The following is a 24272-nucleotide window of genomic DNA, read 5'->3' on the forward strand; positions in this document are numbered from 1 at the left end:
ACCAAGAACTGTGATTGTACTCGAAAGAGTTGAAATCTGTGACTGTTGATAACTCGAAAGAGTTTCAAAGGCTGGTATGCACACACCTCAAGCTCACTCTGTTTGTGCACCCACTTTAAAAGTGGTCCATATAATTTATATTATCTCCTTATTCTTCCTACCAAAACTAATCTCTTCAAACTTCCTCTGTTAAATTTCACCTGTTATGAATCTGCCCATCTCACCAATCCACGTCTTCCTGGGGTCTGATAACATCCTTCTCACTGGGTACTACATTTCTGAATTTTGCATCATCAGCAAACTTTTGAGATTATGCCTTTTACACTCCAGTCCAGTTTATAAATATATGTAAAAAAAATTAGCAATGGTCCAAAAATTGACCCTTGGGAACATTTCTCTTATTCGGTCCTATCTGCCATGCAGTACCATCTTGTCCTTGTTGAATTTTAATTATTAGCCCATCCCTCATCCCAATTAATTGAAACACTTCCCCATCACCAACATTAGGTTGACTGGCCTATAGTTAATGAGTATGTCATCTCTTTTAAAATAGTGGATGATTATATTTCCAATGGTTTACTCCACACGAACGTGACCCCCATACTCTGTTTCTTTTTGCAAGATCAGGCTGAATTTGAGAAATCTCCAGCATTGGTGGTTTCACCTAATTGGAAGCTGCAAGGTTGGTTTATTGATGACAAGCAAGGGGTGTGACGTTAATGGTTGGCAATGACGACATCGGGATTGGCCGGAGCATGCGCGCGATGACGTCAGACCAGAAACCGGAAATCCGCACTTTGTCGCCGGTCGCCATCAAACTGAGGGAGCGCATGCGCGACAGGGGATTTAAATGCTTTGATCAGAGTACCCAGCAAAATTGTTCACATTATTGTTTGTAGACCTTAGCCTTTGTCAACCTAGGTAGGCATGGTTTGGTAAATGTACGCTCCCTGCTCTTTGAATATTCGCCACAAGATCTGAGAGGGCACAAAGGCAAATCTTAAAGGCCGCCTCGGGGTCTCGTTGCATGGACCAAATGCAACGGCCTCGGCTTTAATCCTGCGCTGAACATGGACCTTCTCGCTTTCCTTTCTGACAGTGACAGAGCGGGCTTTGTCTGCGGTAACAGCTGCCGCCGGATGATTGACAGCCACAAGGCCCGCCTCCCCGGGGTGATTGACGGACACAGGACCCGCCTCCCTGTGATGATTGACAATCACAGGGCCCGCCTCCCCGGGTGATTAACAGAGGGCCCGCTTCACTGGTTATTGACGGACACAGCGCCCGCTTCCCTGGGGTGATTGATGGACACAGGGCCCGCTTCCCCGGGGTGATTGATGGACACAGGGCCCGCCTCTCCGGGGTGATTGACGGACACAGGGCCCGCTTCCCCGGGGTGATTGACGGACACAGGGCCCGCCTTCCGGGGGGTGATTGACAGAGAGGGCCCGCCTTCCCGGGGTGATTGACAGAGAGGGCTCGCCTTCCCGGGGTGATTAACAGTCACAGGGCCCGCCTCCCCGGGGTGATTAACGGTCACAGGGCCCGCCTCCAAGGTGTGATTGACAGTCACATGGCCCGCCTCCTCAGGTGATTGACAGTCACAGGGCACGCCTCTCCGGGTGATTGACAGTCTCATGGCCCGCCTCCCCGGGTGATTGACGGCGCTAAGGCGAGTGTGACTGGTGCAAGGTGGGCAGTGCGTCATTGCCCTAGTGAACGGGAGAGGGACCGGCGGCGGCGGAGGAGGAGGAGGAAGAAAGCTGAGTGGCGCTGGTTCGGGCTGGGTGAAGAGAGCGAGAGTGTTAGCACAATGCGCTGGTTCAACGGCAGCATTCCCGACGCCATCGCCTTCGCTAAGCAACACAACGCGGTTTTTATAGTTTTTATTCGAGGTATGGAAGGCGGGGGGGCGGGGAGGGGGATGGTTGGAGGTGGGCTCGGCCTAGCCGGAAAGAAGCCTTGTCATTCCTGCTTCACCCTGCCCTTGGAGCCGGAGCCAGGCCGGACACGTCATCTCTAGCTTCCCCGTTTAAATTTTTAACCAGATTATAAATACTAAAAGGGTTTCCGGTTTTTATTTATAAACAAATGCGCTGCAGCAATGGTTCCTGCTGCTGTGTAAATAACGCACTGGATATTTGGAGGCAACCGTACTCCAAATTTTCAGACATTTCACATGGTTCGTGAAACTGATTGTTATTTTGACTAAAATATTGTTGTGGGCTATGTATCTGATATCCCCAAATCACAGTGGCCAGAAAGGATTTAAAAGGCAGTCTTCACAGTGTTTGATAAACTTCAGAAAACAACTTGATGGATGGAAGGGCTATGTATGTCGGTGTCCCTCATTGTTTTGCTGTGCACAAATAACACGATGTGCACCTTTCTGTGCATCACTGTGTAATGGTGCAAATAAACATTAAAGTTGTAAAGTTTCTTTCTCATGTGACTCTTTGAAGGTGTTATTATCCAACCTCACCTGTCACACATATCTCTCCCTGAATCTATATATGCACACCAAACTGTCAAAGTCAATATTTTGTTGAGTCAGTTTGTAGGCATATGTACATTAAACGTTCTTCTGTAAACCTGGAGATAAAGGACCACGTTGTACAATGTTGACCACTCTGAGCTGCTTAGTTAAAATCAAAAGTATTTTTTGAAAAAGGTGATCTTAGAACTGTAGGTAGGATTTTTGAGGATTCACTCTTGAAGCCTTCAGCTTATACAAATGCAAAATTTTCACTTTCTCATGTTGTTATGCATCCCATGGTCTCTGAAGCCTATCTTGACCCTTAATCTGGTATTTTTTTCAGTCAAAAAGGACAAATATAGCAAAGGGAGTAATATTGTTTAATGATGATAAATATTAAATATAAACATTCTGCAATGTCTGTGCAAAATGTAGATGATACTTGTTGCTTCCTGGAAGATTGTTATTTGCATTAATATTTGCATTTATAATGTTGACTTAGTAATTTTGTAAATAAGTACATTGTGTACAGTTAGAGATGATGCTAACAATCTTAAGGGATAAGAAATTTTAAAGTGGTGCACCAACATAAATAAATACTAAACTCGTGCCACAGGTTTACTCTTTATTTGCAGCTGCTCTCTCTTGTTAGCTTGTGGGGTTTTTGGAGTTTGGAAAATTAAGAAATTTCACAACATTTTTAAAAAACACTAAAGATAAACCAAGCATTCAGTGCTTCCTGGCATAATTTGAACATGTAAAAAAAAAGTCTTGAAACCAACAGAGAATATTGACAGCATCAGTCCAACGCTCTTCAAGCAAGCATATCTCTCGTCCTGATTGTCACCACAATGAGAGAGAACTAACATCCAGTCGATTAATTACACAAATAAGGAACTGAGATGTCAATAGTTTTTCTTCAACCTTTTGTACGAATTATAAGGGAGTCAATTTTTTTATCATTCTCACAAATTGATAAGGCAAATAACATGCTGTATCCCACAGAGCAATATTTAACAATTTAAGCAAAATAATCAGATTTATGTTTTGAGTGTAAGTATAGGATATTTAATGTGCACCTCAACCCTGGAAATTCAAATTTTGGACTCAAAGCATAGGGATAAATTTGCTGCACAATTGCAATGTCTACAGCTGATGTTGAAAATGTATCTAAATTTGACCTTTGAATGTTCATGATTGAAAACATGCTGTCCTATTTAACTTGCTTAATTTGTTATGCATTAAGATAAACAGATTAACAATTAAAAAATATCCGCCAATAGCTTGAGCAAAGAAAGCCATTTCACTTATGCCTCACCAGAGATCAAGAAATGAACTGTAACATAAAGTTTTATCTTTAACACAACTTAATTTTCCTAACTTGAAGCATATAAAAGGTAGCATAGTTATGAGAGTAATCACCACAGTTAATATAACTTTTCTCCAGAGTCAGCACAGCAGGTACAAGGCTTCACCTTGATATTCAACTCTCAAATTGATATTACAGTCTTAGCTGTATATCGTTAGTAATTGTACACTGTCATCTATGTTATTATTCGAAAAATGACTTGCAAATTTTGGCTCCAGAAATTGCAATACTATCAAAGTAAACTTAATCCATAATTTGGTTCTTCTTCCTACCTCCTATACCTTCTCTCATATGTGAACAACACTAACCTTTTGTTGCTGGTTCATTATGTGTCTTTGTTTTCTTCTGATTTGTCCCATGTGTGTATTTATAAATATTTGCACCTTATTTGTCATAGAGTCATTCGGTCCATCGCATGTATGCCAGCTTTCTGTAGAGCAATCCAGTCAGCCCCATTCTCCTGCACCTTCCCCATAGACCTGCAAGTTATTTCCTTCAAGTGCCCATCCAATTTGCTTTTGAAATCATTCATCGCCTCTGCTTCCATCAACCTTGTAATGGCATCCTGGCCTTTACCGCTTGCTGCGTAAAAAAAATGATTCCTCTGTACCCTCACATCCTTCCTAAAGAGTGCTGACCAGAAATGGACGCATTACTCTAGATGTGGCCGAACCAGAGCTTTATAAAGGTCCAGCATAAGCTCAATGGTCCCATATGCTTTGCTTGCCACTCTCACATTGTGTACTCTCACCTTCAAGGATCTATGCACATACACCCCAAGGTCCCTCTTCCCCTCACATTCTTTAGAACTGTGTGTTATGTCTATACTGCCTTCCCTATCCCCTCTGCCAGAAAATCTGTTTTCCTCTTGCCTACCCACTCTGCAAGCCTATCTGTGTCTGACACAGTCAATTTGTATCATCCTCATTGTTTGCCACTCCTCGAACTTTGGTATCATTGGCAAATTTTGAAATTTCACACCCTATGCCAATATCCAAGTCATTGATATGTATCAAAAAGAAGCAGAGCTTCTAACACTGATCCTTGGGGAATACCAATGTCACACTCTGCCAGTGTGAAAAATAACCACTTTCCGCGACTCCCCGCTTTCTGTCCTGAAGCTAAATTTTTTAGCCAAACTGATGCTGACTCTCCTGTTTCACGTACCTCAATTTTATTAACCAGCATTTTTGTGCTATTTTGTCGGACAACATCCATTGTATTTCCTTCATCAACCTTCTCAGTTACTTCAGCAAAAAGATCAAGCAGATCATGCTTGACTAATCTAAATTTTACAAATACATGCTGGATCTCCTTAACTCAAACCTCTCCAAGTGCCTGTTGTTTTTTTTCCCTGTGAATTTTTTAAAGATTAATTCACGGGATGTGGGCTTCGCTGGCTTGGGCCAGCACTTATTTCCCATCCCTATTTGCCCCTGAGAAGGTGGTGGTGAGCTGCCTTCTTGAACCCCTGCAGTGCATGTGGTGTAGGTACAACCATAGTGCTGTTAGGAAGGGAGTTCCAGGATTTTAACCCAGCAACAGTGAAGGGACGGCAATAATTACCAAGTCAGGATGGTGAGTGGCTTGGAGGGGAACTTCCAGGTGTTCCCATCTATCTGCTGCCCTTGTCCTTCTAGATGGTAGAGGTTGTGGTTTTGAAGGGTGCTGTCGAAGGAGCCTTGGTGAATTCCTGCAGTGGATCTTGTAGATGGTACACACTGCTGCTACCGTGCGTCGATGGTGGAGGGAATGAATGTTTGTGGATGTGGTGCCAATCAAGCAAACTGCTTTGTCCTGGATGGTGTCAAGCTCCTTGAGTGTTGATCATTGGTTCTAAAACCTTACCCACCAATAATGTTTAGAAAATTTTCAGATTAACTGCTTTTAATACTTCAGAGCTTCCTTTGAACTTAACAAAAAATGAAATTGAACTTAACAAAAAATGAAATAACACAGTTCTGAATTGTTTTAGGTGTCTTTCTTGGTGTTTTCCCAGTCTCTGTCAGATCTCCTTTAGTGTTAATCCCATTCGCCATCAATCCTGTACACACAGATCTACCTGGCTCCTGGTCCACCAGCAACTCAAATTTATAATTCTCATTCTTATTTTCAAATTTCCCCATGGCTTCACAGTTGCCAACCTCTGTAACTTCCTCCAGCCCTACAAATTTCTTAAGAACTGTGTTCCTCCTCTCTGACCTTTACACCATTAGTGGTTGTACTTTTAGCTCTTTCTAAACATCTCTGCCTCTCTCCATCCTTTAAAACTCATTAAAGTCCACTTCTTTGATCAGACTTTTACTTTCCTTTCCAACTACCATCTTCTTTGGCTCAGTGTCATTTTTCTTTGTTTAAATTCCTCTGAAGCACCTTGAGATGTATTCCTAAATTAACAGTGCTTTATAAATACAATTTCTCCTTGAGTAATACTAGTTTGGCTAGGTCTTTCACTTTTGGTTACTACTTTTTCAGCAAGTCTGGGGCAGGGGGATGGAGAAAGCAAACTAATTTGTTACATGCCCCTTTCCTGGCTACTTTCTGCCAACCAAATCCAACAGCAGACTTTTTGTACACCCATAAGATAAACTAATGAGGGAAGCACATCTTTGCAATGTTTCCCACCATTTGCTGCTAGAAAAAGGAGCCGTCTAATAGAACTTAATGACCATGTTTGAGGGGCCTGTGTAAGCACTCTTGAATATTACTATGCGCTGTTCTTCTTCTTGAGTTCTCTGCCCAAAGGCAGGTCCAACCAACATGGATACATCAAGGAGGTAGGTCTCGAACCCACCCCAGCTGGAACAGGGATCGAACCATGTGCTGTTGACAGCACTCTGATCCCACACCAGCCGTCCAGCCAACTGGACTCCCAAGTTGCTTTGGCAACATACACGTTTACATGTATGTTATAGCCTGGGGCTATGGATAGTGATGGTAGCCTCCAATTTCTTTCCATCCCATGGCAGACCAGGAATCTCTCCCACACTTGGCACCTGCGATTGGCAAGCATTAGAAAGATTTACAAATTGATACTCAACCCGTTTGGCCTTGTTATGAATGCAGCTTCCTTGGCCATCAAGTCCTGGAGTGGGACTTGAACCTGGAGCTTCTGGCTCAGAGGCAGTGCACCACAAGACCTCTGCAATGCACTGTGCCAAGTGCTTTTTAAAAATTTTTTGACAAGTCGTGGACTGACTCCCACATTCTCTAGGTCCCCAGCACGTTTCCACACCCAGACCCTGGAATATATATGAGATCAAGAGGGTTTCACTGAGACAAACAAAAATGCTAGCCAATTACAAATCCCAGGTCTGTTTCCCCTTAGATCAGAACATCAGAGTGATCTAGTGGAGCCCTATTTCAGGCTGTTAGCTATGCTTTTATTATAATTAATAAATACACTTTTTGGGGCCATCAGTATGTTTATGATAATAGTGTGTTGGTACCTCATCATTATTTGAAGGCGGCCTCTAGTTTGAGCATCTATTATCAAGATACTTGAGGTATTTAGTTTGTGTTGCCATTAATGGTATTTGGCTTCAGGATTTCTGTGTCTCTTTTAAGTTGAAAATCATAATAAGCAAGGAACGATAGCTTTTTTTTATCACTAAATAAAAACAGAAAATTCTGTAAATACTTGGGCAGCATTTTAACAAAGACAAATGTTTACATTTCAAGTATTTTTCCTTTCTTTATAGATAATTGTTCCAGCATTTTATGCTTTGTATCAGCTTTCCAGTACCTGGAGTATTTTGTTTTAAACTTTTTTTTTGTTGTTTCCATTTATCTTTAATACAATTGTTTTTCTCAGACTTTCAAACTAAAGAAATCCTGTCTTTGAAAGCATTCCCAAGTACCAAATGAAAGGATATATTGGCACTGTTCTATTTTGGATTCCCTCTTAGTTTTCCTGCAGGAGATTGTAGGCATTTTAAGTATAACTTTGAAGTAATTTTACATTTCACATCTACAGAATATATTGAAATTGATCTGATGCATCGTTCAGATATGCTGTAAATGGATAGGTGTATAAGAGCACATTAAGCATGATCAAGAGTATATATTGATCTGATTTGAAAGTGGACATGAACTGCACGTGTTGTTCAGAAAAGGCATCTCTGGTATGTTCTGAATGCTGATTATTTTTATTTTTAGGGGATGATGAACAATCAACACGGATGGCTGCAAGTTGGGAGGCTGAAGAAGTAGCAGAAGCAACTGTAAACTCTTTTGTTGCTATTAAAATAGATGCTAAAAGGCAAGTGTCTCAAATGTAGATAGTTTGCCTAATGTTGCTTTTGTTTGGATTTACTGTCATTGTGATGTTTTAAAATAAATATATAACATAATATTTGATAAAGGTGTTTATTACTTTTTTTTCTACAGTGAAACATGTGTGCAGTTTTCTCAAATCTGTATCCTTTCAATATTGTTTAATCAATCTCTTCTTGAAAGTAGAAGTGTAATATGCATAAAAGTACATTTTTTTTGAGGTACTGTAATTCAGGGATCTCCAGCTCTTTGGAGCTGAATGCCAGAACTACATGCCAAATCTAGTAAGTGGGCTGCATATGATAAGTAGAAATGCCAACTGCCTCTACACAGTGAGATACCCTCGGATTGAGAGACTCCTGTATATACAAAACAACGAGCTCCAAAAAGTGCCATCCCCTCCCACCACACACACACGCACACAAAATATGAGGCCCCCCCCACTCCATGCATGCTTTTCCCTAGAGCTTGCACAATTTTCTCTGTCACTGCTGGGCTGCTTCCCTGAAACTTAAACCTTGGAAGCTTGAAGTCTTTTAAATCCCTAGGCTCGAAGAACTGGTACAAAAAGGATGCTCCATCATTGGTCAAAGTCCATCAGTTGGGAGGCAACCTTTACCAGTCCTCTAAATCCAGGAAGTTTAAAAAAAATCAGTTTATGCATAAGCCAGAAAGAAGAACTCAGCAGCAGGTTTGCAGGCCAGAGCAAAGGATTAACAAACTGAATTTGCCTCAAAAGCCTTGTCTTGAACAGCCCTGCTGTAATTGAACCCCAAAAAACTTTGCATTTGATTGAGGAAATTTTTTGTCTGGTGCCAATATACAATTTACCAGATTTATTGATTCCACAACTTATGATGGGATTTTAACTCGAGTACAAGTTACTAGTCCAGTACCATAGCCACATATCTATTGTGCCCTAATAAATATCAGTGAAAGAAGCCTGCAATCTGAATAACAATATAGTTTTCGCTTAATTTTTTTATAAAATGATCATTTTTGTTTTAATTATCAAAGTATGGTATAAATATTGAGGAACTGTGGTGTACAGTTTCTGCCTAACTAATGGCTGTGATTGCTGTTTACATGCATTGATCATTTCAGCCCACTTGATAAATGTAAATTATGCCTTGTAATTTCTCATCATGAATCCTCTTAAGAATTTGTGTAAATAAGGAAACTGGGGAAACTTACACACTGTAATCATGTACCTCAATGTAATGCTTTCAGCCTTTGGTATTAAATCATTTATATGCCATTATTCGTAAATGGGTCTAAATTGGGCTTGTTTTAGAAATGGACACTGGGAATTTCCTTGGGCCATTGTAAAACTGACATAAACTCGCCTCCGGGATTTTCACCAAAGTTACAGCCTCCAGTCAGGAGAGGGCCTGTTGAAACTTTCATTGGTTATCAAAATACTAGGAAAAGTAACATTTTGTTTTTTTTAAAAAGGTTGAAACCACTATAATATGAACAATCTTCTGTAATAAAAAGCTTCATGGTGGAAGGAATATAGGTGTGACTAGATCATACAATGGAAGAGAAATAATGATTTCCATTCTGATCTGACAAGTTTCAAGCTTCCAAGGTTTAAGTTTCAGAGAAGCAGCCCGACGGTGACAGAGAAAATAGTGCAAGATCTAGGGAAAAGGGTGCATAGGCGGCCTCATATTTTGTGCTCGTGCATGTGTGTGTGTGGTGGGAGGGGATGGCACTTTTTGGAGCTCGTTTTGTATATATTGGAGCCTTTAGCTATTTTAGCGGAGAGGAACTTGTCCGTGGGAAAATAACACTTGGAAAAAAAAATGTTAATGCAGTAAGTTGTGGTTAATTTTTTTTTTACTGTTTAGTCTGTGGAATTTTGTGAATGCCATACCTTTTCAACAATTATGAGCAAGAAGCAGAGGACTGAATTCTAAACTGATTTACCAGATGACTAAGTTAATTCATGTAAATCACTGAATTAAAGCTGGGAAATGAAGGATGAGTCAGAATTTTATTGAGTTCTTGGGATAAGTGAAAGAGAAAAAGACAAAGGCAGGATGGTGGAAGAAGAAGAGACTAAAAAGTACAAGAAGTTAAGAGGTTTTTAAAAGAAAATGAATGATCAAATGTCAGGAATTAAAGGAAAAGGAGCAAGGAAAAATAAATTTTTAATTAAGAAATTCATTACAGGAAATGTCTTCCTGTTTTCCTCTTTGAGATGGACTTCTATGAACTAGTATTAGACCATCTTGTTTCATTGTTATAAAAGGGATCCTTGTACATTGATGATAAATAAGTAATACTTTTTCTACCATTTAAATAATTTTATTTTTCTGAGTTGTTCAAGAATTAGATAACAGATTTTTACGGAAGCTAGAATTAATTAGTAGAATTAATTCCACCAAAGGACATTTCAGGTTTGCCTTACAGCTGTCACAAAATGGCTTTTACATTCAGCTGTCTGCTTTATAAAAGCATTACGATTTACATTGCGGAGAAAATATTTGCTTTATTGGGGTCAAAATACTCAGCAGCTGTCCACCAGTAATACATCTTGATGTAAGTAATTCAGTGCAAGTACTATAATTTTGCAAACCTTTAGAATCTGAAATTTGAGTTGTTACCTTGTACTATAGACAAAATCACAAGAATAAGATCTGTAACAGCATTGTTCAACTTGTCATTACAAACTTTCTCAGTATAGTACCCTAAATTAATAACATCCAGATCCTGTGGTGTGCATTCCATCAAGTTTTTTTATAGGAGACAATGGAATCCCTTTGGAAGTTGTTGCTGGAAGTGTGACTGCATTGGAACTAGTAACTCGAATTCAGAAAGTTAAGGACGTAAGAAATTTGAAATTATCATTTTATCTAGCAATGAAGTTTATTGATACTGTATTTGTGTTTCATGTTTGAATCTTGAAGCTTAAAATAACCAAAACATTGGTAGACTACCAACCAGTCATCTAATATGTAAACGGGAGGCGATAGCGTAGTGGTATTGTTGCTGGACTGGTCAAAGAAGCCTTGATGAATTCCTGCAATGCATCTTGTAGATGGTACACACTGATACTACTGTGTATCGGTGGGGGAGGGAGTGAATATTTGTGGATGTGGTGCCAATCAAGCAGGCTGCTTTGTCCTGGATGGTGTCAAGCTTCTTGAGTGTTGTGGGAGCTGCACTCATCCAGGCGAATGGGGAGTATTCCATCACACTCCTGACATGTGCCTCGTCACACAATTCCTAGGCTCTCACCTGCTCTTGTAGTATTTATATGGCTAATCCAGTTCAGTTTCTGTCAATAGTAACCCCAGGATGTTGATAGTGGGGGATTCAGTGATGGTAATGCCATTGAACATCAAGAAGCAATGGTTGGATTCTCTCTTGTTGGAGAAGGTCATTGCCTGACACTTGTATGGTGTGAATGTTAGTTACCACTTCCCAGCCCCAGCCTGGATATTGTCCAGGTCTTGCTGCATTTGGACATGGACTGGTCAGTATCTGAGGAGTCATGAATGGCGCTGAACATTGTACAATCATCAGCAAACGTCCCCACTTCTGGCCTTATGATGGAAGTAATGTCATTGATGAAGCAGCCGAAGATGGTTGGACTGAGGACACTACCCTGAGGAGCTCCTGCAGTGATGTCCTGGAGCTGAGATGATTGACCTCCAAAAACCCCAATCATCTTTCTTTGTGCTAGATATGACTCCAACCAGCAGAGAGAGTTTTCCCCCTGATTCCCATTGACTCCAGTTTTGCTCCTTGATGCCGCACTCGGTCAAGGGCAGTCACTCACCTAACCTCGGAAGTTCTGCTCTTTGGCCCATGTTTGAACCAAAGCTGTAATGAGGTCAGGAGCTGAGTGGCCCTGGCGGAACCCAACTGGGTGTCAGTGAGCAGGTTATTGTTAAGCAAGTGCTGCTTGATAGCACTGTTGATGACCCCTTCCATTACTTTGCTGATGATCGAGAGTAGACTGATGGGGCGGTAATTGGCCAGGTTGTATTTGTCCTGCTTTTTGTGTGCAGGACACACCTGGGCAATTTTCCACATAGCTGGGTAGTTGCCAGTGTTGTAGCTGTACTGGAGCAGCTTGGCTAGGGGTGCGGCAAGTTCTGGAGCACAAGTCTTCGGTTCTGTTGCTGGAATGTTGTCAGGGCCCCATTGCCTTTGTAGTATTCAGTCCCTTCATCCATTTCTTGATATTACGTGGAGTGAATCGAATTGGCTGAAGACTGGCACCTTTGATGTTGGGCACCTCCGGAGGAGGCGGAGATGGATCACGCACTCGGCACTTCTGGCTGAAGATTGTAGCAAATGCTTCAGCCTCATCTTTTGCTCTAATACGCTGGACTCCTCCATCATTGAGGATGGGAATATTTGTGGAGCCCCCTCCTCCAGTGAGTTGTTTAATTGTCCAACAACGATCACAACTGGAGATGGCAGTACTGCAGAGCTTAGATTTGATCCATTGGATGTGGAATCACTTAGCTCTTGTCTATCATGCTGCTTATGCTGTTTGACATGCAAATAGCCCTGTATTGTAGCTTCACCAGGTTGACACCTCATTTTTAGTTATGCCTAATGCTGCTCCTGGCATGCCCTCCTGCGCTCTTCATTGAACCAGGTTTGATCCCCTGGCTTGATGGTAATGGTACAGTGTGGGATATGCCGGACCACGAGGTTACAGATTGTGTTTGAGTAGAATTCTGCTGCTGCTGATGGCCCACAGTGCCTCATGGTGACCCAGTCTTGAGTTGCTATATCTGTTCGAAATCTATCCCATTTAGCATGGTGGTAGTGCCATACAATACGATGAACGGTATCCTCAATGTGAAGGCGGGACTTTGCCTCCACAATGACTGTGCGGTGGTCACTGTTACTGATACTGTCATGGAAAGATGCATCTGTGGCAGGCAGGTTGGTGATGATGAGGTCAAGTATGTTTTTCCCTTTTGTTGGTTCCCTCACCACCTGCCGCAGGTGTAGCAGATATGGTATTTAGAACTCGGCCAGCTCAGTCAGTAGTGGTGCTATTGAGCCATTCTTGGTGATGGATATTTAAGTCCCCCACCCAGAGTACATTCTGCACCCTTGCCACCCTCGGTGCTTATTCCAAATAGTGTTCAACATGGAGGAGCACTGATTCATCAGCTGAGGGAGGGCAGTACATGGTAACCAGGAGGTTTCCTTGCCCATGTTTGACCTGATGCCATGAGACTTCATGGGGTCCGGAGTCGATGTTGAGGACTCCCAGGGCAACTCCCTCCCAACTGTATACCACTGTGCCAACACCTCTGCAGGTTTTGTCCTGCCAGTGGGACAGGACATACCTAGGAATGGTGATGGTGGTGTCTGGGATATTAACTGTAAGGTATGATTCCGTGAGAATGACTGTGTCAGGTTGTTGCATAGGAAATCTGTGGTCCTTACCTGGTCTGGCCTACATGTGACTCCAGACCAGGAATTGACTCTTAAATGCTCTCTGAAATGGCCTAGCAAGCCACTCAGTTGTAACGAACTGCTACAAAGTCACAAAAATAAATGAAATCGGATGGACCACCCCGCATCGACCTAGGCACCAGAAATGACAACAGCATTCTCAGCCCTGTCGACCCTGCAAAGTCCTCCTTACTAACATCTGGGGGCTTCTGCCAAAATCAGAAGAGCTGTCTCAGTTGTCTCAACAGCTTGAGTAGCATGTGTGTGTACCATCTACAAGATACACTGCAGGAATTCACCAAGGCTTCTTCGACAGCACCTTCCAAACCCATGACCACTTCCGTCTGGAAGGACGGGGCAGCAGATAGATGGGAACACCACCAGCTAGAAGTTCCCCTCCAAGTCACTCACCATCCTAACTTGGAAACATATCGCCATTCCTTCACTGTCACTGGGTCAAAATCCTGGAACTCCCTTCCTAACAGCATTGTGGGTGTACCTACACCACACAGACTTCAGCAGTTCAAGAAGGCAGCTCACCACCGACTTCTCAAGGGCAACTAAGGGTGGGCAATAAATGCTGGCCCAGCCAGCGAAGCCCACATCCCGTGAATGAATTAAACTAAAATGGAGTTTCAGCTATTAAGTGCTTCTTTTGCTCCATTTTAGCAATTCTCTTGGCTTTCCCAAATTTATGCTATTCTAGATTGAAGCATTTTGGATAGTTAAGTGTGTGGATGTTTTATCAAAGGCTATGTATTTCTTCCCTCGCTTAAACTGTCAGAAAATGGGCTTTGAGCATAATTATTTAGTCACTAAGCCAGCATACTAATGAAGCCCTCTCATCCCAAATGTGGCTATTTTGAAACCAAAATTTCCTTCCTGAAAATACAGCGCAGTCATTAAAAGAACTGAATTACTGACAATATGGAATGCACCATTATCTTTATTTGCTACTGCTTTGAACCATTGGATATGCATTGTTTTTGTAATGCCATTTATCAGAGCATAACTATTTGTAATTCGCCTTGTAGTAACTCACAAAACTCATAATGAATGCTCATTTATTATATGTCTAGCTGAAAGCTTGCCTGAATGTGCAAGTGATTTGTTAATTAGTTATGCTATTCCATTCATGGCTGCCTTTGGGTAGACTCTTGCCCCTTCACCCAGCAGTGTTTGCTGTGATACTATAGCTCAAATACACCACATCAGCGTGCTTATATGTGGAAAGTTAACTTGTGGTCATTTATCTTTTTGTTGCTTGTGGGACCTTGCTTCCTCCAGACACTGAAATGTGTTTAGATTTGTAATTCTTTAATGTAGTTTTACAGCAGTGAGAGTTCATTTTAGGAAAGAAGTAACTTACATTTTATATAGTGCCTTGACCTCAAAATGCCCCAAAGCACTTCGCAGCCAATGAATTATTTTTGAAAAGTGGGTCACTGTTGTAATGTAGGGAAAACGGCAGTCAATTTGTGCTCAGCAGGGTCCCACAAACAAAAAAAAGATAAATGACCAGATAATCTGATGTAATATAGGTTGCGGGCCAAATGCTTGCCAGCTTCCCTGCTTTCTTTGAAATGGAATCTTTCATGTCTGCCCGAGAGGGTAGACAGGGCCTCTTGCAAATGTCAACACCTATAACGCTGCAGCATTCTCTCAGTACAGCCCTGAATTATCAACCCAGATTATGATTCAGATTTAGGAATGTGGGTTGAACCTTCTGACTCAGATGAGTGTGACACCTACGTTATTTATAATTTATGTATTAGAAGAGGTGTACTTCATTTCTCCCAAGATGCAAAAGCATCTAACTTTACTGATTCAAATTTCACCGTTTGGGAGCTACTGAATGAAATGTACCTAATCTAGTCCATTTTTGATTGGTTTAATATGTTTCACAAGTTCCGTATCTGTTTAGGATCTCTATGGATTTGTCCCAAATTGAGTGTGTGTATTTCCCTTGCTTTTTGTTAGATGCATAGACAAAAGAATATAGCAGCGGCAGGTGACAACCAGGAAAACCATATAGGCCAAAGCCAGGCTTCAGCAAGTGAATTTCCAGAAACTGCTCAAGCTAATGAGCCACAAGTTTGTGATACTAAAACAGCAGAGACAATGGCTTCAGCAACACTTCAAGTAAGAGCCAAAGGTAAATGAATTGTACAAACCAGTAACAATAACTACAGTGTATAGGCTTTGACACTCAGTGGTAAAAAAAGCGTGCATTACAGTAGGAAAAAATTGCAAGTATTGGGATTTGAAAAATTCAACCAGCAACATGTATTGCAAAAGAATGCCTGTGGGCTGTCTGTTTATTAGTGAGACTTCCTGATCATTTTCAGGAAATGGTTTGATTGTTTTTGAGTGCTCAAGTTGAACTTAAGGAGTTGGCACCTCGATAAAAGTTTTTTTATAATTTGTCTGGAAAGCCTTTCTTGATATTTTCAGCAATTTATTTTGATAGGCTCTACTGTTTGTCAACCGTGGCTCAGTGCTAAACCACTTGCCTCAGAAATTTCTGGGTTCAAACACCACTGCAAAGATTTGAGTGCAAAATACACTTGCACTCCAGTGGAGTACTAAGGAGGTGCTGCACTGGAGGTGCCATTTCTCAAACGTGACATTAAACCGAAGCCACCTTAGGTGGACATAAAAGATTCCATGACACATCTTTGATAAAGAGTCATACCTGGTGCCCTAGCTAACATTTACCCCTCAACCAATATCACTGAAATAAGTATTACTGTTTGATTAAGGAAGCTGAAATCCTAGCTTTGAGTTTTTAAGGTCCAATGTTGTGATCCTTTCATGAAGCACTGGATTTAGTCATAGAGTTAAACAGCACAGAAACAGGCCCTTCAGCCCATCGTGTCTGCCGGCTATCAAGCACCTACCTATCTATTACCTGCGCAACATGTTCCACTGTTAGTGGAAGAGGGGAGAACATTAGGATGGGGGGACCCTTTCTTTTATTTGCTCTGCCTTTCTAATTTTCAACAAGCACGTGTTGCTTAAGATGAATCTGAGATGATGCTGTGTTGGAAGCATTCTACTTTCACCAGTTAAAGTTGGATGGAAGATTCTGCAGATGAGCAAGCATCTTTTGATTCATTCCCAGAAAATAGATAATTAGTGCTTCCATCACTGCGGCTTAGTAAATATCTAGCACATTTGTACAATGAGTTTATTTTTCAGTAAATTGTTACATGAACATCGATTATTTGAAATCTTAGTATAATGAAGTGCAGGCACTCTAATCACCCCACCCTCCATCTGTCTCATATGTCTAAGCCTGTATTTTTCTCTTTTTTACCAAATAGTTTTCTTGTAGAAATGTTTTTGAAGTAAAGCTTCACAACTCATCTTCCAGCTACTTTTCCAGTCATTTGGGGGGAAAAAATCATATCATATATAAATAATGTTAAGCCTGAGAAAGACACAGTGACTTCTTAAGTGTTTTATATTTTTATTGTTATTGGGACAGTTGACAGCAATTATCCCTAAGCCCATCAGAGTTTAGAGGTGGCTCAGGGATTAAATGCGAGAAGCACAGTTTTCCCATTCCTCCAGAAGGCCATCGGGATCTGGTATTGGCCAGGAGATGACCACTGAAAGCCATCCCCTTGTCTCCAAGCCTCCTGGCCCCCTCTCCCGATCCCCTCACCACAACCTCCATCCCGCGCCCATTTAACTGTGGCCTGGGTCCCCCTAGTGAATCCTAGGCCTCTCCCTTAATGTATTACCGGCAGCAGCCACCACCCCAGTGGCTCTTGGGGTCTGACAGGCACTTAACCCAGTCAGGCCTCCTGTCAGAAATTCCTCTCTTCGAGACATGACACAGGAGGAGGCCATTTGGCCCATTGGGTCCATACTGGAAAATGTAATTAAACTAGAATAATTTTACTTTCTGCCTCTTGCACTTGTCTCCTTTTCTTAGAAATTCAAAATAATCTTAAAATGCTGTGTTTCATCTCCTTCCAAGAACATACAGATTTCACACCATCACAAATTTAGAATATAGCCAGTAGTCATCTCCAATTGGAACGTTAAAAGATGAACTCACTTTTCATGAAGTTGCACTTTCTAGGCTTAAGGGCACATACAATTGCATTCTATTTTGTACATTATGATGTTCTGGTCCTTACAAAATAATGTCTTTTCTGATTTAGTATGGGCTGTACCATAGGAGATTCATTATTTTAAAAGCCGTATTACTGCACATTACCGACCTATTTGTTCATAACACTTCTAGTGTCACATTCATATCCAAATGTACTGTGGTGGATGGTTTAGATTTCATATTAATAAAAGAACGTTAAATCAGAACTCTAACTATGAGCAGTAATGAATCCTAACAAAAACAAACTAAATTGCTCAAAATGTTTTAAAAACTTTTGCCTGCCACTTTTCTTTCTCAAAATCGAAGGCTGCGGCTCAAAATATGATTTTTAACATTAAAATACTGCGTTTTACAGCATTATCCATTAAATACTTAAATACACCTGCACTTGTAATTGCCAGGATGCTACAGTTAAGGCATGTGAAATGTGGAGAATCACCAGAAATGCATCAATACTATTTTGTCAGTGTAATAAGTGAAGTGTGCTTTTATCAGGCTACAACACCACTTATTAACTTGTTGACAGAGAAGTAGTGAATGTGAGAGTGTGTGTGTGTAATGGATGATTGGTGCTTTGTTTGAGTGTCTCACCATTGCTCATGGTGAGTCAGAGATTACAACATGCCGAGGAAGGTGGGAAATCTTGAGATTTGGTGCAGGGAGGAGGGAATCAGATTTTGATATACCATGGAAGGTGAGATTGTGCAGTTTGGCAACATTGTCAAAATATACAACTTCTTACAATGCTGAGAAAGAAAATTCAGGACCGACGTCAGACTAGTTCTTCACACAACTCAAATAGGTTGGTAGGAATGTGGTTGAGGCCTTTGTAGCATAAACAATTAGATGTTTTCATGGGAAATTAGTAATGTTGATATTCTGGTCTATTTATGAAGCTGGAGGGACATCTGCATACAACATATTTTGTAAAATAGACTAGAAAAGCCCGCAGTTTGATCTTTATTTTGTTTGAAATTAGCTGATCTTGGTTGGAGTAGTTCTGGAGGAATTACAGTTGTCTTCCATGTCTTTGGGTTAGAGAAGGGATAACTCATGAATGTTCCTGCAGTTGATCCCTTTCCAGTATCCCTTGCTCAAAATTGCTTTTGAGAGATGTTAGGTGAGGGTAGATCTGGTTTAACAATAATGCCTACTGTTATTTGAATAGCCTGCTAACAGTTGCTATGTGAGTTCGTACATAAATGTCAATTTGTGCTAGGCACCAAAAGCAACTGATGCCCATGGAATCATATTTCAACAAAAAGACATTAACTTCACAAAAGGAAAATATTAGAATCACTTAGTGGAAAAAGTTAAATATCATTTAAAGTCATTCAAATAATGAAATTTGTGCACTTCTGTTCATGTTGTGCAATGTAATTCTGTTTGAAGATAAATTAATGCATTTTGTTTGTGCTGCTCTCTCAGAATCACCTTCTAAAATGCCTGAACATAAAGATCATTCTGATCATGCTGGTCCATCTGATAAATGCTGCGTTGATGAACCTTCTGCTCCTTCTCAAGCTTCAGAAGACCTTAACACCCGAGTTGAAAGGTATTCTCAATTAACCCTTTGTGCCTGTACTGAACAGTTACTCGAATGGTCTGCTAAAATATTTATTCTGTTAATATTTTGTTAATAGGTGCTCATTGTTAATGTTAAATAAGCAATTGGAATATTACTAGTTCCTGGCTTTTTGACTGTACAAAGGGTACTTGTTTTAGTTTGATTTTGTTTTCCATAATTTTAGAATAAATTGAACCTGAAAATTTGAAGCTCATTATTTCTAATAAAACATGTGTTTGTTACATGATGGCCCAGAACTTGTGGTTGTGATGATGGTGAAACTCAGTGTTTGCTGTTGTTAGTGTATAAAACCAACAGCAATTTCTGCCATCCACACAGCACAAATCAATGTGGAATCTGAAAATGGACATCCTGCTCCTCTACAGGTGGTGCAGTTGCAGCCTTCACAGATGGAATCATTAGAAATCACTGATTTGTCATCAACTTCAACTACTTACACACTTTTTTCTTACTGCTAATTCTTGAAAAAAATTATGCCTTGTTGAATGAAGTGTAACTGAGTTTTTAAGGATGTACGAAGTCATAGTCTATGAAAAATGAATTTTACATATGTGGAGTCTCAGTCCCTTAGAAAAACATAAAAACTGCAGATTTTAGTGAAATAATTTTGTTTTTATATTCACATTTCTCCCTTAGCTCCATGTGTGTTGCTAATCTTTATTTTGCGCTCTGTAAAATGATTTAAGTGTGATTTATATTCCTTGCTTGTTACATCGTACTTTGTTGTCTTCCACAATTCTGCGATCTGATTGGCAGATCAGCCTACTTTCTGCCTGCTCTGCTGGATGTCCCAGATCTCCCATAGATGATACCAAATTGAGATTGACATCAAAAATGAGGAAATCTAGAACTCACTAAATCTTTATGGGCAGTTTTTTGTGATCAATGGCAAGTGCCATTCCTTCTCCGCTGATTGCGAAATCCAGGCCATAGTCTGAATGGTGACACAGTTAAAAATAAATTATATATTTGCCTAGCATCTTGTTATTTGTATCTAGGCTCACTAAGAAGCTTGAAGAGCGGAGAGAGCAGAAAAAAGAGGATGAATTAACGGTAGATATTACTTTTTATGATTTTTTTCTTCCATGTGCTTTTAATTGTATGTGAAGTTGTGTTTGGGGATGTAGATGTTTATTAAATAATGTTACTAGACTAGTATTCCAGATGCTCTGACTTAAAATTTGGAAAACATGTGGCAGTTTGAGAATTTGAATTCAGTTTTAAAAAATAAATAATTGATCTAATGAGAGAGAGAGGGAGAGAGATCCTGGGTTTAGCTCTAAAAAAGAGTTGATAATATAATTTTGCTGCAAGAGTCAGGAAAGTTAGCGCTCAATGGCTTTGCTTGTTTCTTATGAATTCACCCAGGATTCCTTTCGGAGGTTTTGGAGTTATAAATTCAATTGTGAATTGCACCACTTTTGAAGCACCTTTTTTTGAATCTGCCAGACAGCAACCTGGAGAAGTTTTCACACTTTCACAAGGGGCCATTGTTTCAATCTGACAGCTCAAAATGGTGAATGCTGCATTGTTACAAGCATCCAGCTGCTTAAAAAAAATGAGACTGCTGTTGATTTTTAGGAAGGTAGTTTTCATCAGGTTATCTACCTGTTTGAAATAAATTCCATAACAGATAAGTTGTCTTGCGTTTTGGATAAATTAATTCTTAAACATTTTGATGCGATACTCATTTAGCAAGTACAGAAATACTGCAACTGAGCAATTTCAGTCTTATGTCATCTGAAACGACAAGAAAAATGTATGTAAAAGAGCTTGAAATAAATCAGTTTCACCAGACAATATAGAGAAGTGTGGTTATTGTTTATTTGCAGTCAAAATAGAATTGTTTTATAACAACCTGAGTGAATTCTACAACACCTGTTGTCATGTCATGGAATGCATAGAAATATAAATTAAACACCACTAGGGCTTGCTGTATCCAACCTAAGCACATAAGAGTATATTTTGTTACTCAACACTAGTGCGTGGTGAATAATTTTGTATTTATTAATCTCCTGTGGCATTGCTGATAGTATTCCTGAAGATGGTCTATTTCACAGAATCTTTACAGTGCAGAAGGAGGCCATTTAGTCCATCAAGTCTGCACTGGCTCGCTGAGCATACTACCTAGTCCCACTCCCCTGTATTATCCCCGTAACTTGGCACATTCTTTCTTTTCACATACAATCCAATTCCCTTTCGAATACTTCAGTCAAACCTGCCTCCACCACTCTCTCAGGAAGTTTGTTCCAGACTGCAACCACCCTCTGGGTGAAAACATTTTTCTTCGCATCACTTTTCCTCCTCTTGCCAATTATTTTGAATCTGTGCCCTCTAGCTCTTGATGTTCCCTTGAGTGGGAATAGTTTCTCACTACTTACCTTGTCCATACCCCTCACGATCTTGAATACCTCTATCATGTCTCCTCTCAGCCGTCTTTTCTCCAAGGAAAACAGTCTCAGCCTCTCCAATCTAAACTCATAGCTACAGTTCTTTATCCCTTAAATCACTGAATCTCCTCTGTTCTCTCTAATGCCTTCATATCCTTCCTCACGTATGGTGCCCAGAACTGGACGCAGTACACCAGATGAGGCCTAACTAAGCTAGTGTTTTATACAAGTTCAGCATGACCTCCTTCCTCTATTAGTAAAACCTAAGATACTTTCTGCTTTATTAACTGCTCTCAACATGCCCTGCCATCTTCGGTGATTTATGTAGATGTACACCAAGGTCCCTCTGTTCCTGCACCCCCTTTAGAGTTTCTCCCTTTATACTGTCTCTCCTTATTCTTCCTGCCAAAATGAATCACCTCACACTTCTCTGCATTGAACTTCATCTGCCACTTGTCTGCCCAATCCACCAACATGTCTATGTTCTTTTGAAGTCCAATACTGTCCTCATCACAGTTGACAACGTTTCCAATCTTTGTATCATCTGCAAATTTTGAAATCATGCTCTTGAACAGTCTTGATCAATAATAATATCAGGAAGAGCAAGGGTCCCAATACTGACCCCTGGGGAACTCCACTACAAACTTTTCTCTAATCTGAAAAACATCCATTAACCACTAGTCTCTGTTTCCTATCACTCAGCCAATTTCTTACCCAAGTGCCAACTTTCCCTTTTATTCCATGAAGTAGAATTTTGCTCACAAGTCTTGTGTGGCACTGTATCAAATGCCTTTTGAAAATCCATATACACCACATCAACAGCACTGCCCTTATCAACCTTCTCTGTCACCTCCTCAAAAAGCTCCAAGTTAGTTGAACATAATTTGCCGTAATGAATCCATGCTGGCTTTTCTTAATTATCCTGCACTTGTCTAAGTGACTACTGATTTTTGTCCTGAACTATACTAAATTCTCCTACCACTGAAGTTAAACTGACTGCTCTGTAGTTGCCGGCTTTATCCTTGCACCCCTTTTAAAACAAGGGTGTAACATTCACAGTTCTCCAATCCTCTAGTACCACCCCTGTGTCTAAGGAAGACTGGAAGATTACCACTTGTGCCTCTGCAATTTCCACTCTCACTTCCCTCAGTACCCTTGGGATGCATCTTATCCAGTTCTGGTACCTTATTGATTTTAAGTAAAGATAGCCTTTCTAACACCACCTCCTCCTCAATTGTAAATTCTTCTAGTGCATCAGTTACCTCCTCTCTCACCTCGGCCCCATCTACTTCCTTTGTAAAGACAGATGCAAAGTACTCGTTTAATACTTATGCTGCTTCTCCTGCCTCCATGTGGAAGTCCCCTTTTTATTCCTAATTGGCCCTACTCTTTCTTTAATCACCCTTTTATTATTTACATGCTTATAGAAGACCTTGCGATTCCCTTAGTTTTTTTCATGCTTTTTCTCCTTGCTTTTCTTATTAAATTTGTCACCTCCCCTCTGGTCCCTCTATATTCAGCCTGATTCTCCATTGTTTTTACTACCTGACATCTGTCATACGTGCACTTCTTCCTTTTCATCTTCACCCCTATCTCTCGTCATTCAGGGCACTCTGGATTTATTTGTCCAACCTTTCCCCTTCAAGGGAATATACCTTGACATTGCCTGCAATACATTTTCTTTGAAGGTAGCCCATTGTTCAGCCTATTTCTTTTCTGCCAGCATTTGATTCTAACTCGCATGACTCAGATGCATTCTCATCCCATCAAAGTTGGCTTTCCCCAGTTAGTTATCCCTGCTCTAGATTGTTCCTTGTTCTTTTCCATGGGCAACCTAAACCTTTTTTTCATTCCTTACTTCTAGCCGGAGGGATTCCACCCTTGACCCCCTCTGGAACATCCTGTCTCTCCAGTACTTTAATCTTTAATAAATACTGCCACTACACCCACCCCACCCCTTTTCCTCCTTTCCTATCTCTCCTAAACACTTTGCACCCAGGAATATATGATGTGCTGTCCTGCCCTCTTTAAGCCAGGTCTCTGCTATAGTAATAATATCATAATTCTATTTGTCAACCTGTGCCAATAGTTCACCAATCTTATTAACCACATTCTGTGCATTCCCATACGTGCACATTAGCCCTGATTTAAGCTTTTTTACTTTCCCCCTTCCTCTGACCCCATCCCTGACTTACTATTGCCTACTCTAATTCTGTCAAACTCTCCAAGTATTCTATCTACCTTGATACTGCTCTGCAATATATCCTCATCAGTTAATACTTCTCTATTTCCCACTGCCAATTCTTCTTCTCCCCACTCTGAATTTCCCCTCAGATTCCCATCCCCCTGCACTAGCAATCCTCCCCATGAGGACCTTAGTGCCAGTCCTGTTAAGGTGTAACCTGTCCTCCTTGTACAGGTCCCATCTGCCCCAGAACTGGTACAAATGCCTCAGAAATCTAAAGTCCTCCCTCCTACTCCATTTCTCCAGCCACGTGTTGAACTGCTCAATCTTTCTATTCTTATGCTCACTAGCACGGGGTACTGGGAGTAATCCTGAGATTACTGCTCTTGAGGTTCAGCTTTTTAATTCCCTTCCTAACTCCCTAAAA

At 40.7% G+C, this 24272-nt stretch overlaps 1 protein-coding gene across 1 annotated transcript in view; it reads left to right on the top strand.

Annotated features, from left to right (window-relative positions):
• Positions 1-1669: 1669 nt before the first annotated feature.
• Positions 1670-24272, top strand: part of ubxn4 (UBX domain protein 4) — a 35743-nt gene continuing 13140 nt past the window's right edge. The window contains exons 1-7 of the mRNA XM_078552476.1: positions 1670-1895; positions 8004-8106; positions 8235-8263; positions 10836-10954; positions 15537-15711; positions 19111-19237; positions 20269-20323. Of these exons, the coding sequence (XP_078408602.1) occupies positions 1814-1895; positions 8004-8106; positions 8235-8263; positions 10836-10954; positions 15537-15711; positions 19111-19237; positions 20269-20323 (690 nt within the window). The 5' untranslated portion in view covers positions 1670-1813. The remainder of the gene's footprint in view (positions 1896-8003; positions 8107-8234; positions 8264-10835; positions 10955-15536; positions 15712-19110; positions 19238-20268; positions 20324-24272) is intronic.

Source organism: Cetorhinus maximus, chromosome 11, assembly GCF_964194155.1.
Source record: "Cetorhinus maximus chromosome 11, sCetMax3.hap1.1, whole genome shotgun sequence".
NCBI lineage: Eukaryota > Metazoa > Chordata > Chondrichthyes > Lamniformes > Cetorhinidae > Cetorhinus > Cetorhinus maximus.